The 14,556-nt window shown below is 34.0% G+C and overlaps 1 protein-coding gene across 1 annotated transcript in view; it reads left to right on the forward strand.

Moving 5' to 3' along the window:
• LOC121381607 (polycystic kidney disease protein 1-like 1) overlaps positions 1-14,556 on the forward strand; it is a 246,383-nt gene that overhangs the window by 19,629 nt on the left and 212,198 nt on the right. The window contains exons 4-5 of the mRNA XM_041510943.1: positions 4,370-4,554; positions 14,227-14,370. Of these exons, the coding sequence (XP_041366877.1) occupies positions 4,370-4,554; positions 14,227-14,370 (329 nt within the window). The remainder of the gene's footprint in view (positions 1-4,369; positions 4,555-14,226; positions 14,371-14,556) is intronic.

The following is a 14,556-nucleotide window of genomic DNA, read 5'->3' on the forward strand; positions in this document are numbered from 1 at the left end:
CTGGAAAGATCACTTGTAATTTCTGTAGGTCAGAGAATATTTTATTTTCAAAATTTATGACTAGGAACAGTTATTAATTGATTGAAAATTGATTAGCAATGAGTTTTAAAGGGACATTCCTTGCACATTGTAAGATGTTTCAGACTAATAAAATATTTCTACGATTAAACTTACATATTAAATATATTTTCTTGTTTAGAATATCAGTGTCTGTATATTTAATATGTTTCTGGTCGTCTTAATATTTGTAAGGAGCCCAAACTGGATTTTGTCTTCAAATAATTTCGTACGTACGAAAAAATATATTTTAGGAAATAAAATGAAATTTTACTTAGTACAAATATCAGAACGACCAGAAACACGTTTAATATACAGCCACTAATATATTATGCAGAAAATATATTTGATATCTAATTACAATCGTTAAATAGTCTCTGTTAGTCGATAACATCTTAAAAAGTGCAGCAAACTCAGGAATGTCCCTTTAATATTTCGGATTTGTGTACCGATCTCTGAATCTTACATAGTGAATCATGATGCGATGCTGAACAAAATGTTAACTGTAGGTAGTTTTTAACATTAATTGAAATATTGCTCATATTTTACACAACCCTTTCAGTGTTTCTGCTAGAAAGACATTTTTGGGTATTGTGCTATGGAACTGAATGCAGCCACAGTCAGCAGGGGGTATGGGGAACCTCCCCAGAAAGATAATTTGGGAAGTAATGATAACAGTAATAAATTTTGCAAAAAAAATAACTTAAAAAAATAAAATCTGCCAAACAATTTGGGTATGGTGCCATATCCGTTTTACCCTCTGACAGAAACCCTGCCTTTTAATTGTAATTTACCAAGCCCTTGGCATCAGGATTTACACATGCTTTTTGTGGAAAAAAGCAGTTTTCGAAATGTTTTGACACAAACCACATACATTTACATATATTTGATTAATGTCAGATAAAATTGCAGGGTTCAAATTTAAGAATTTATTACCATTGGCAATTGAAATGTTTTTGCCATAGGTATGGTAATTTTGAGACTGCCTACAGCAATTGTAAACCAGTGAATGTTGTAACAAATGTAAAAACCAAATATTATCTGTGCCATCTGAAAACTCCCTGACCAGTCACTTATAGAAATTCACATCACAACTATTGCTATTGTCATTATTACCATCTTTCAGTTTGAAGCACTGTAATTATGGTAAGTAGTGGATATTTTAATTTAATTTTTAAAAACACATAACACATCCCAGTTTAATTAGTAATAGCAGTAGCTTGATGTATTACCATTCAGCTGACAATTTTCACTTCAAAGCTTCTGTGCACCATATTATTTGTGCAGTGTAAATATCTGTTTTGTTCTTCCAGCAAACTGTTCCATCATAGGCTGTGTTGTTCTAATTAGCGTTTCCAGTTGTCAGTTACTATTTGATAATGCCATTCTTGACTGAAATGTTTATTGGACATTTTTCATAAGTACATAAATCAATAATATTTTATTTTTACATTTGAAAACAGTGTCAAACTAAGATAGATTTATTGTAATAATGCCAGATACATTAAATTGGTAAAACATAACAGTTTTCTGCTGAAAGTATAATTGTGTTAACAGCAATTAAAAAATATTTCAAATTTTGTCATTGTTAGGGAAACTAATACACATGTAATATCAGTGTTTCAACATAAATGCAATTAAGATTCAAGCATGGGCAAAATGACAAACTCTTCAGGAAAGGTGGTGCAGTGTTTTTGATTCCACCCAAAACTTATTTTTAAAAAAGAAATGAAAAAAACCCTCTCAAAAACCCTGAATTTTATTTCAAAATTTAAATTTACTTACCTGTGATATTTATTGTGTTTTATGTTGAGGTGTCGTTGAACAAAAATTCAAGTATCAAACAGGTCTTATCTTTTCATGACAGGGGTTAATGGTTAATTATTAATGTTTACTGACAGAAAAGCCTTATTAAGTGGTTAAAACTCACTCCGGGTGTGAGCTGGTACTGAGATACGAACCCATCACCAACCAACCCTAAATCTTATGGCTTAGTCATTATACCACTAAGTTTGAATGACAGGTAATCAAGGTAATTATTTTGAAGTTTTTTAATAAGAGAATATTCGTACAAAGGAATTAGTGATTAATTAATTAAACAGCAATAGGCAACAAATACACAGAGGAAATGTAGCACTGGGAATAAGCTGTATTCATTTAACCGACAGGGGTGGATGTTGAAATTTATCTATCCAAAGAGATTCTGCAGTGTTTTAATTTTGCTTGATCCTTGTTAATATTATAAATGTATACATTTTCCAACACTTGTCAAAGTTGGAGCTGGACCGATAGCTAGGCCACCATATCCTGTGCAGTATGCATGAATGAAACGAGCAGATTTGTTCTAGGTCAGAGTAGTCAGCATTTGTAGCTATGGGATGCTGTCACCAGGATGAAAGTATTTCAACAGTAACTAGCACTCATCCTGTAGGTAATGCAGTTTTAAACAGGCAGGCCTTTTAATAGCTTTGTTCTGGTTGACCTTATACGTTAGTTTCTGCTCTTTGTGTTTATGTATTCACAAAAGTAATAATGCATATGCACCAGTTTTATTTGCTACTGTCACTAATGTATTAAGTACAGTCAAACCAGAGGCATGCAGTCACCTGTGGTAGTCGTACATGGTGGTCTCTTAAGTTTGGCGGCTGTTTACTACAGGTAAGTGTGTTTAATTGGTTAGGAGAATAGTTAGGTGACCTCTTAAGGCAGGTGGGGGTTTAACAGAGGTGGCTACACCACCAAGTTTGATTATATGTGGTTGACTGTTGTGTTGAAGGGAGATATGGATGACTGCTCTTGAACCTGTGAGATTTTTTTTGTTTATATTTAAATAGTTGGTGTAAATTCCTGTGATGTGGATTCATATCTTCGCTTGACTGTAGAAGTTAAAACCTTACACTGAAATATTTATCGTGAATAAACTAGATATGTGTAGATAAATAATTAAGGAATGCTTTTGAGCTCTCTTTTTAAAAATATTTATATATGATAAAAAAAAGGAATATTTATAGATCTACTCAAGTCATATGATGTTACAAGATATACAAATCATGGATATGATACATATATTTATTATGCAACTAAGCAGAATATACATTTACAAGGAATACTACTAGTATACATTCATTTAACTTCTACTTACATATACACATACAGTGCTGTACGGTGTATCTAAGCATTCAAGGACCATTTTCTATGTGAACACTGTGAAATACTTAATAAAATACATCTCTCACCAATGAAGAAGTGCATAATCTGAAATACACTACAAATTGTTTTATGTCTGTAGTAAATAAACATTTTAAAATGGTACATAAATATAGGCACCCCCTTGTATCCAAAACAATTTGCATGTCTGGTGATTCGGCGTAGTACATGTAGATGTGGATCGTTGACCCCGCTATTTATAAACCGCCCATACCTCACTTTTAGCCCATACACGCTACACTATTGTCCCAGAATTATTTTAGTACTTTTTTGTTTTGTCTTCTTAAAAATATTACTATGAAAATGAACGATCACACATGACCCACCTCATGATCAGTTTTGGAATCGTTTTCTTGAGTGGCACAGTACTGCAGATGCATACATGTTTCTTATCATGCATGGCTAAGATGCCTACATGGATTTTATTTTTCTCGTGTAGATTGTGCACACACATGGATCTTATTTTGCTTTTATTTTTTATAACAATGTGACAGTAGTGAACTGGAATGACTGTCAATTAAGGTGTAAAATTTTCATTTTGATTGCATTTGTCTGTGTTTTCCTTTTCAGTTTAAATAAAAATAACCTAACAAAAATAATTACATTTATACTGTTTACTATAATTTTAAAAACGCGGGAAAGGTGTTTTTAGACTGGTTTTAACATTCTTAATATCAATAAGGATGACCTACTTCGCGTTTATATGCATGAAAACAAGTGAATGATTTATTTTGAAATTATGACATAATTATTGATAATTCGAATAATTTTTTTTTAATTGCACTCTTAACAATAAATATGTTGATACTTGATTAACCATTGAAAAAGGAATTGAACTTTAATTCGTTAAAAACACTGACAACATGACAACTTCCTAAGCATACTTAAGCAAAATGTGCGCCAAATCACTTGACGCGCTGATACACCGGACACGGTTGTACATATTACACATACCCGCTAATTGTAAAATTATTGGAATATCGAGGGCTGGTCTGTCTATAAAATTAATATTGATGTACTTGCAGTGTTAGTAATATTAACATTCTCAGGTAATATTAACATCTTCAAGTGTTTTTTCTTAAATTTTTATGTGGTATATTTTTAGGTGTTCGAGGTCTACAGATCTGCTTCCATGTGGTGGGGCCCGGCGGTACTATAGTTTCTACCGATCAGGTGGACCATATGTTAATAAGTGTTCAGCAAATGTGGATGCTGAGTGGGTGGTGACCAGTCGGCCAGTTGTTCTCAGTGCCCAGCTCGAGGTGGCTCACTTCATCAATGTTACTCATGGTATGTTGAGACATAATCTTAATGTGAAAATGATTAAGTCAGCAATGTTTCATATTGGTCATAAACCGGCCTCGGTGGTGTCATGGTTAAGTCATCGGACATAAGGCTAGTAGGTACAGGGTTCGCATCCCGGTATCGGCTTTCACCCAGAGTAAGTTTTAATGACTCAATGGGTAGGTTTAAGGCCACTCACCCTCTTCTCTCTCACTAACCACTAACAATTAACAACTAACCCACTGTCTAGGACAAACAGCTGAGAGCTGAGGTGTGTGTGCCCAGGACAGCGTGCTTGAACCTTAATTGGATATAAGCACAAACATAAGTTGAAATGAAATATTGGTCATAAGGAAAGAAATGTTTGTTTAATGACATCCCAACACACAGTATTTACAACACTTCATTTACTAAATAAGTCTGGGGCGGGACGTAGCTCAGTGGTAAAGTGCTTATATGATGCACAGTTGGTCTGGGTTTGATCTCTATCGGTAGGCCCATTGGGCTATTTCTTGTCCCAGCCAGTGCATCACGACTGGTATATCAAAGGCCTTGGTATGTGCTATTCTATCTGTGGGATGATGCATATAAAAGATCCCTTGCTACTAATGGAAAAATTTAGTAGGTTTCCTATCTAAGACTATGTCAAAATTTGACATCCAATAGCTTATAATTAATAGATCAATGTGCTCTAGTGATGTTTTTGAAACAAAACAAAGTTTTTCATTGAGTAAATGAATCTAATTAATGAGATAGAAACTCGCTGCTGCCGCCAAGTACTATTCTATCTGATGGCGGCTACAGTTCTGGCAATCTTTGACCCGTCTTTATAGTAGGGTTAATTTGCATTTTGGTCCACTTTGTAGTGGGAAGATGTGCACATTAAACTTTACAGGTTGACTTTATAATAAAGTAAAGTCACCCTGTCCATTGCCAAATTAGCCAGTTGCTAATTTTTATATAAAGTGACTGACACAAGTTTGTCTTTGGCTAATAAGATTTCCTTTAAATTAGCCACTTTTGATTAATTTCAAAGAAATACTCCACATATCTGAGAATTGGCTAAAACAAAATTTGTTCCAGTGTGAGTCCTGCAGACCAAATTTGTTTTGCCAAGTTGTAGTCAAATATTAGCAATTGACATGTATGTTTTCATTTCTAATAAAAGCTATTTCCATTTTATAAAAATTATTGAAAATCCTCCATTAACAAATTGCTTTTTAGCCAAAGGAAGAGGGACAAGAGTTAACTCTCTTGAACAGTGATGTAGTGCGTACACATTTTCGCTTGAATAGTGAATTTGTATGATTTGTGTCTAGTGAATGTAATGAAAACATTAAAATGATGTCACATATAAGGCGTCCTTGTTTTTGGATAAAGTTTGGAATGTTTGGAGTAGGTATTTTGTAAGACACTTTGCAGTGCTTAAGTGACAGTAAAAGTAGGAATAACACATTCGTTGGTGGGAATACAAAGTATACAATAAAATAGATTTAAATTGTACAGTACATAGTTCATAATTTTATTATAAAGTTAATGTTTAAAATGGAATGTTTTTATATAATTTTAGATTGTGTATTTTTTACCCCCACCATCATCCAATGGGCATGAGGTTTTTACATTGATGTTTAGGCCTTTGAAACACCAAAATATGTGGAAGTACTTACTCACAACTGGTATATCAAAGGCCGAGGTATGTGCTATCCTGTGTGGGATGGTACATATAAAAGATCCCTTGCTACTAATGAAAAAATGTGGTGGGTTTTCTCTATGTCAAAATTACCATATGTTTGACATCCAACAGACGGTGATTAATAAATTAATGTGCTCCAGTGTTGTTGTTAAACAAACACTTAAATTTTATTATTTAGAATATTCATTTTTGTACAGCTGAAGTGGTTCTGGTCATCCAGTTTTTTGTAATACCCTAAAATGCACTGTTCATAATTCGTCTGAGAAATAATGGTTATTGGGACACGAAGTAGTTATTTGTAGACAATATATCTCTGTTTAAACTTTACTTTACCCTTTATAATCTTATCTAAATGCGCTGCAGTTTTGTAGATTAACTAGTTGGACACCCTATATTACCGTAGTACAGAAGGATTTTTAAAGTGATACTTGATATTATAAAAGTGCTTAATAAAACGGTTAAGTTGTATTTATACGGATATTAGTAACAATAAGACTGAAAATTAGTCTTGGTTGTTATTTTGTTTTTGTGTTGTTTTTATATAAAGATACTCTTTAAAACTCTAAAAAATTTAAGTTGTAGTAAATAATAAAAATTAGCATAACAGTGTGTTTAAAAGTGTGAAATACAGGTAACAATCGAAAGGCGTACGAGTCCAATGTTTAGAACGTCGACATGAGTGTCTGCTGAAATTGGCTGCTAGCGTAATTGGCTGCTAGGAATTGACTGCTAGAATCTGCTCGGTTTTTGTAATGCAACAATAGCCGAACCGTACTATTTTTAGCCCAGTGGGCGCCCACCAAAAGTGTCCCACTTTGAAAATACTGAGTTTATTTTTAACTAGGAAAAGCCAGTGTAGTGAAACCAATTCGGAGTGCCGCGTCTTATATGCACCAAACGTAATGGGATTTTCTGTTCTATATGCTTAAATAATAAAAATATTCCAGGGAATGTAGTTTTAAATTCCCCATTAAAAATGTGTAGATTTGTTGCTACTCCCTATTACACATTGGGAAGGTGCTCTACCATTGAGCTGCATTTCTTTGACACAATTGACACCATATAACCATAATTAGAATGTGTTGAGTGCATTGTTAAATAAAATATTCCTTCCTTCCTTCCTTCCTTATTTGACACAGTGTCAGTGAGTCAGTATATATACATACATACAGGAGTTAACAATGTACAGTGAAACTTCTCCAAACATATCCAAGTAAAATGTCTGGGTTTAAAGAGTATCCGGTTTACAGAGTTCTATGATCAATAATATTTAAAAAGGGACCATGAAAAATGTCAGGTTTTGAGGGAATTACAGTTTACAGAGGGTCCAATTTTGAGAGGTTTCTCTCTATTTTATATGTTATATTAAAAAGGAGTGACAATACTAACATGTTGGTGTAATATATGTTGTATTATATACATAGGCATGTCCCATGTCTGACGGTATTGGAAAAATTAGTGTGAGTAAATCATATTTGGCATATTTTTTCATGCCACTGAATGATGCAGTACACCACTGTTGAATTAATTTATTAAACAGACGTATTAAATATATATATTGGACATTTTTAGCATAGAAATTAAGAATTTTCAGTGCCACTTCCTTTTGGAAAGGGGCCTATCTTCGGACCTACAGATTGCCTGGATAAATCCCTGCCATTGAAGTGATATTTAGTGAAAAGTCATAGCATATTTGAACTTTGGACAAAAGCATGAAAATCCCAGTTGAAATGAAGGAGAATGTGGTGGAAGTTAATCTGGCTCAGCCCAGATCAGAGTGTGGAGGTACCCAGCAGTTGCAGACAGTGGGAATCCAACTCTTGACAGCTGCATGCTCAGGTGGCATTGCTGTCAGTTAGCACAGAACAAACCTCACAGCCTCAGTCAAAACATGTCACACAAGTGGAAAATCTTTGTCATAAATGGGCTCCGTTTTAGAATGGGACTTCTCAAAAGTGCACAGCAGTCGGATTTTATTTCTCTGGCAATTTATTTTTTACATTTATTACATCATGGTGAAAAAAAACAGTGCTGTCTTTTTTGTTGTTATTCCGTAAATTGTGACAATTGAGTAAATAAATGATGTCATTTTGATTTGTGATGTCATGTTTCTTGTACTATTATAGATCTAGCTTTGTGCTTTCCTGTTAGATGCTAAAAATATATATAAATATTGCATTGCCAGTTAGAAATTGTTTACATTACAACTTGCTTTTGTTGTGATGTTTATTTTGAAAACAGACTTGTAATATTTATAAATGGCTTAAGGGCTCTCCTTTAATAACCTCTACATATACATATCGTTTTATTACATATTACATATGTAACAAATTATTATATCTTTCTGCTTTTTTGGGTCTATCAATAAAATATTTTATATTATTATTAATTTGAAAATTTATTTTTAAACTATATTTTCTGGATATTTCTTGCCGTTCACAATTAACAGATATTAAAGAAGCTTCTATTCTGTATCAAGTTATTATCTTGAGAGAAATAATAGTTTTTTTAGTCACAAGTTTTAGGGATTAACAAGTAAATATTAATTTGGGGTTAAGTTTAATTTCCTGTTACTGAATAATTGTGTTTTAAACAATGAGATTTGGTGAAATTGTTGTTAGAAATAGAAACTAACAATTCATGTGTTTAAGTCTGATGGCAGAAAGTGATATCATGAAAAGCTGTAGAGGACATATTATTTCTTAGTGGGACATATCACTTTGTAACTTCTGTTATAATATTAGGTTGAATTAAACCAACCAGTTTAACGTATAAGAATGAATGATTACCAATATAGAGTGAGAGTCAGGTGCAGGGAACATTCTAATTGTTTTGACTGAAAACATTGAATTTACATATACTTATCAACAAACAACATACTTATGATATGACATGAAATACAGTGTAGAACTCGGTAATTTGTATTCAGGATTTTGTAAAGCAATAATAATCTGTACAGAAATTAGTGATGAATTTACATCGCTTTTGGAAATGTGTTTTCTTTGTCTGCATGATGCCATTTAAAGTTTTCTCTCCGTTGATTACTAACCTATTAATACACACACACACATGAAAAAACACCCCACCTAGCTTGCTTTGGCACAACCCCTCATTTTATCAGTCATGTTCTGAATAAAGCTGGAGGTAATGGCGGCTATTGTTGTAATGTCACACTTAATTTGAAATACGATTAATGACCGTTTAATAAGAAAGAGTGGCATCCTATTGGGGCCTGAAGATGCATTAATTTCCTCCAGTCTATTAATCAAGCTAAATCCCTGCTAGATTCCTTCCACAAGTGGGACAATAATGTCCTAATTGCTTCTTACACACCCGGCCAATTGATTTCATGTAAAATTTAATGAGCTGGAAAAGGTAGATTTCTCGACCTAACAAAGCCTTATTATTGCCCGTGTGCAGCCAGTTATTGTACCCTGCCGGTGGTACATTGAATGAAGGGTGCTTATGTTATCTTGTCCTTGATTGCTGCGGTTATGCGGTCAACCGTCCTTTGTGCTATATTGACAGTTTACCTTGTTGGAAGATCAAGCAGCAGTGGGGGTTTTGTGTGTGTTTTTTTAAAGCTAGATTTCACTGTTGGTGAATAAAGCTTTTGTTGTTAACTGACAGGCCTCACTGAAATGCTGCAATAGACACTGGTGTCCCAACTGTGATATTATGACATAGGATTTATCAGTCGGATGACTGCCTTGTCGTTTGGTCCCCAGCCCGGAAATGATAATTGTAAACAGTCACTGCTGCCTTTTGTACCACTGAAATGTTTTGATCTATCCACCTGTTATGGACTTGTATAGGGACTACAACAGCACTTGCATCGTACATGCATAAGTTTTGTTTTAATAAAGATAACAATGTTGTTGTGGGTTTTTTTTGTTTTTTTATTAATTCACATTATTCTGGAATGATACAAAGAATTAGCAGACTTGTTTAAAAATAGTTTTTTATTTTATTTTTGCACCTGTAAATAAAGTTTAAAGTGTTTTAACTACTAGAGCACATTAATTTATTAATCATTGGCTATTGGATGTCAAACATTTGGTAATTCTTACATACCATAGAGGAAACCCACTACATTTTCCCATTAACAGGAAAGGATCTTTTATTTGCACTTTCCCATAGAAGGGGCAGCACATACCATTGTCTTTGATATGCCAGTCTTTGAGGCACTGATTGAGATAGAGAAAAACCCAATTAGAGAATGAGTCCACTGAGGAGATTCGATCTTACAATCAAAGCATCTCGGGCAATCGCTTTACGAACTGAGCTAGATCTCGACCCCTCATTTAATAATGACTCTGGGATTCCTGGAATGACTTGTGGTTTAAACTTTATGAAGTATTAATGCCAAGTAAGTTGTATGGTCGGACTTATTTATCCTTCTATTTGTTTGATATATCAGGCCGTCAAGTATCCTACTTTTTCCTATTTATTCCTCTTTTTTTTATGAGTCCCAATTTAGCCCTCTTTTTGATGAACATTCTTATTTTATTCTCTTTTTTTTGCACTTTTGACCATGTTTTTTTGTTTTTTTTGTTTTTTTGTTTTTTAGCAACACCATATTTTTTCTCTTCACACCATTTGCTCCAGATGACTTGCTATGAGGCATATTGTGATATCTGTGGCATAGTCATTGAAATCTGAATATGCAGATGGGATGCATGGTTACAGGCTTCCAGTTATTAATTTTCACAATGTAATATAAAGTCCTCTTATTTATAATTTTAGAATTTCTGAATATGTTTCTGTTTTTTGGTAATATCTGATCTTGTTGAATGCTCAAAACTAGAAAAACAAAACAAAAACAAAACAACTGCTAAATTGGGTGGGTGGGTGAGTGTTTGTGCAAATATCTACATTTTCCACATTTCTCATCACGTCTAAATTGTACGAAGTCAGGCTGAAGCTATTTGGGTTACCTCTGATATACTGGTGCATGGTGTCTAAGGAAGTAGGACTTCAGTGCTAATTTTCAGGTTGTGCTTTGCTTACCATAACAAGTATTCTATTCAATGTGCACACCTGCAGTATCATAATTATTTGACATATTTCTACCAGTTCAGTTAGCACACAGCTACTAAATCCAGCTATATTATCCAGTTGATCTACCAAGAGAAAACTAATTTTTAAAATAGTGTCCATACCCACAGTCAATCACATACACACACACACACACACACTCACACTCACACTCACACTCACACTCACACTCACACTCACACACAAACACTGCCATTGCTGCTGTTTTTGATGGTGTCACTAGGTCAGCAATGTCTTGTTGTGGGGGTTTTTCAGTCAACACCCCTGTCATTTCAGAGTTAAAATTTGACCTTGTAACTTGTATGCAATAGCATAAAAGGAATACTGCATTGTGTTGCATTTTAAAAGTCTTACTCCAAAGAACCAAATTCAACCACTGCATTGTCTGAATAAAAAGTGGTGGATTGGGATGGCTATAAGGGGTGTTGGGAGGCCATCTTAAAACAAAATAAGTGCCTATTTTATTCCTATGATATACACATTGTCTTATTTTCCTGTATTATTATCTTTTCAGTGGTTTTCTATTTCCATATTTAGTGTTTTGAGATGGCTCACTCACTTTACCCCTGCAATATTCTCTATTTTGGGACATTTACTTTTATAAAAAATTCCTATTTTCTTCCTATTTTGTGGGCAAAATTCCTATTTTAACCCTATTTTTAGGCAACAAAAATTCCTATTTCTATTTTTTTGACCCAGCGCCTCACTTGACGGCCTGATATAAGATCAGAACTTTGAGTGTTACCTAGTATGACAGTTTTAAATAGATTTATTTAATATTGCATAAACCTTACATTCTCAAGTACAGTGGATTATGTTATGTTGTTAATAATTATTTGCAGAGAAATTCAAGTCATGACAATTACATACACTCATGTGAATAATATCCATTTTACAGTATTGCAAATTTGTTGAAAGTAAATTTTTATACGGTGATTAATCTTTCACATAATTATGAATTATATTTGATGTTTGTCATTTATGTCTCGACTATAGAAGCAATGGCTAGTATGGACTGCATCAGTGCTACTTTTTTACTGGTTTAATCCATATTTATTAGATTTATGATGATCTAGCAATATAGTTATGATAGGAGTCACATATATAATCCCTTTTAATGGCCCTGCTATAAATGATGATATAAAACAGTTGTTACATTTGGTATTGTTGGATACAGGGAGTGGGAAAAAGTCATTAGTGGCTAGAGAAGCAATCAATGAATATCCTATCAATCTCCATAAATATCTTGTGTCATGAAGAACTTGCATGTTAGTGTAATTGCACTTACTCCTTGAGACTACTAGGGTAAACTCTTAGCACACTTCCCTAACCCCACCCCCGACCACAGCAAATGTGTGAACCTTTTTAGGATGTGAAATCATGTTCTGGACCCTGTTTCTCGAAGCAGTACTAGCACTAATATCACTGTAAATGCGTAACTACTTTATGCACGTACATGTAGGTGATATTAGCACCAATATCACTTCGTGGAGCGGCGCCATGGTGTATTAGGACTGATATGGCCCTCTCTTTGTACAAATTATTTACAAAATGAAGCACATTCATTAACTGAACATTTTGGAAATATTTTAGGATAAAAATATTTATATTGACGTGTAATACATTTTTCTAAGTAATGTGAGTTAAGACTCCTCCCTTCCCAACTAAATAGTTTTCCATTTTCACTGATTGTTGAAATTCAGAACTACAAGTAAGTTTGAAGAAGAAACACTTTTATATATTAGAGATAAGACTAATTGCTAAGAAATGCCTGAGTGTACTGACTTTCTAATGGAAAAGTCCCATCAAATGATAATAGTTTCATTGTGTAAGAGATTGTTGAAAATTGCCTCTGGTCAGTGACTGTAATGGAAATTTTTCAATACTGACCTCCCCTTTGAGAACAAATCGTGACCATAACTGAATTTCACATTTTGGCATTGATTGAGACTCATTCTGGTGCTACTGTCCAAGATTAACACATTGCATTTTCCAAAGAAATATTTCTGTGTGTCTGCCTTGACCATCTAATAAAAACTGATTTGAGAGACATCGCGGGTAGAATCAACATTGTTAACTGGCAGAGGATGTGTACACCTCCACAGATTGCTGTTGACTTAGGATGCTTTACACAATTACACAGACTCTAGTCATTGATTTTAGATATCTAATGCTCCAGTTCTTGTCTTGTGGCACAATATACTACACAATTTTCCAAACCCAGTTCTGCGATGTGCCTCAGCAGTGGTAGGATTGGTTGAACTGTCATTTCAAATTGGGCAACTATCAGTAGCTGGGATTAGCCAAGTGATAAGAGTGTCCACCTTCCAAGACAAAGAATTGCAGGTTCAAACCCTCTCGTAAGGAGTGACCCTTATTCCAGTAATTACTGCATGATGGCTGGGTTGATGACCAAGTAACTTGAAGTCTGAGAATAAGGTTAAGTGTTAGGGAGATGAATATCAAACAAAATCATAAATGTAATCAGAGAATATGGTAACAGTAGATTGTGTCTTCCCTGATTTAGCCAAAGGGCTACAATGTTTTGTACCCGATAACTGATCATTGACAATGTGTTGAAGTTTATGTACATGCTATTCAATTGTAAATGAAAACTTTTAAATTGTTTACAGCATTATTATGTAGTATTATTTAGTGCGGTACATAGTGATAAGTAATATGCATATAATAAATGCCTCTGGGTTGGCATATAACAGGCTTTTAAACTAAAACTATAGGTCACAGACCCTAAGGCTAATATACACCTTATTTTCTTTGAAGCGAGAAGCCCCATTGGCATATGACAAATTTTATTGATTTTTCTATATTCAGTATTAAGACAACGACCATTATAATGCTCGGTTCTAAATTTTCAAAATGCAGAGTGAAGATTATATAATATATTGTGTTTTTTCTTTGTGTTTCAGAGTTGGCTAATGCATCATGGATGAATTTGTATGAATTTGTTTGGACGATTGGTAACCAGACTTTCCAGAATGTTACATCTGCGGAAGGAAGGATTCAGTCGAGATTTTCTCATACGTTTGAAAGGCCGGGAGATTATCATATTGGTGAGTTGATCAGGCTTCATTTTCAGTAAAAAAAGGATTCTTTCATACATTGTGATTAATCTCTTTCTTTTGATCTAATCATGTTTGACAGAAGCAATTGCATGTCTATTGAATGAGCTGTCAGAGGCACTTTTGAATAATAGACTTGTTAGCAGTTTCAGTATAAAGTGCATTGATGGTCGGCCC

This window comes from Gigantopelta aegis, chromosome 9, assembly GCF_016097555.1.
Source record: "Gigantopelta aegis isolate Gae_Host chromosome 9, Gae_host_genome, whole genome shotgun sequence".
NCBI classification, from domain to species: Eukaryota; Metazoa; Mollusca; class Gastropoda; order Neomphalida; family Peltospiridae; genus Gigantopelta; species Gigantopelta aegis.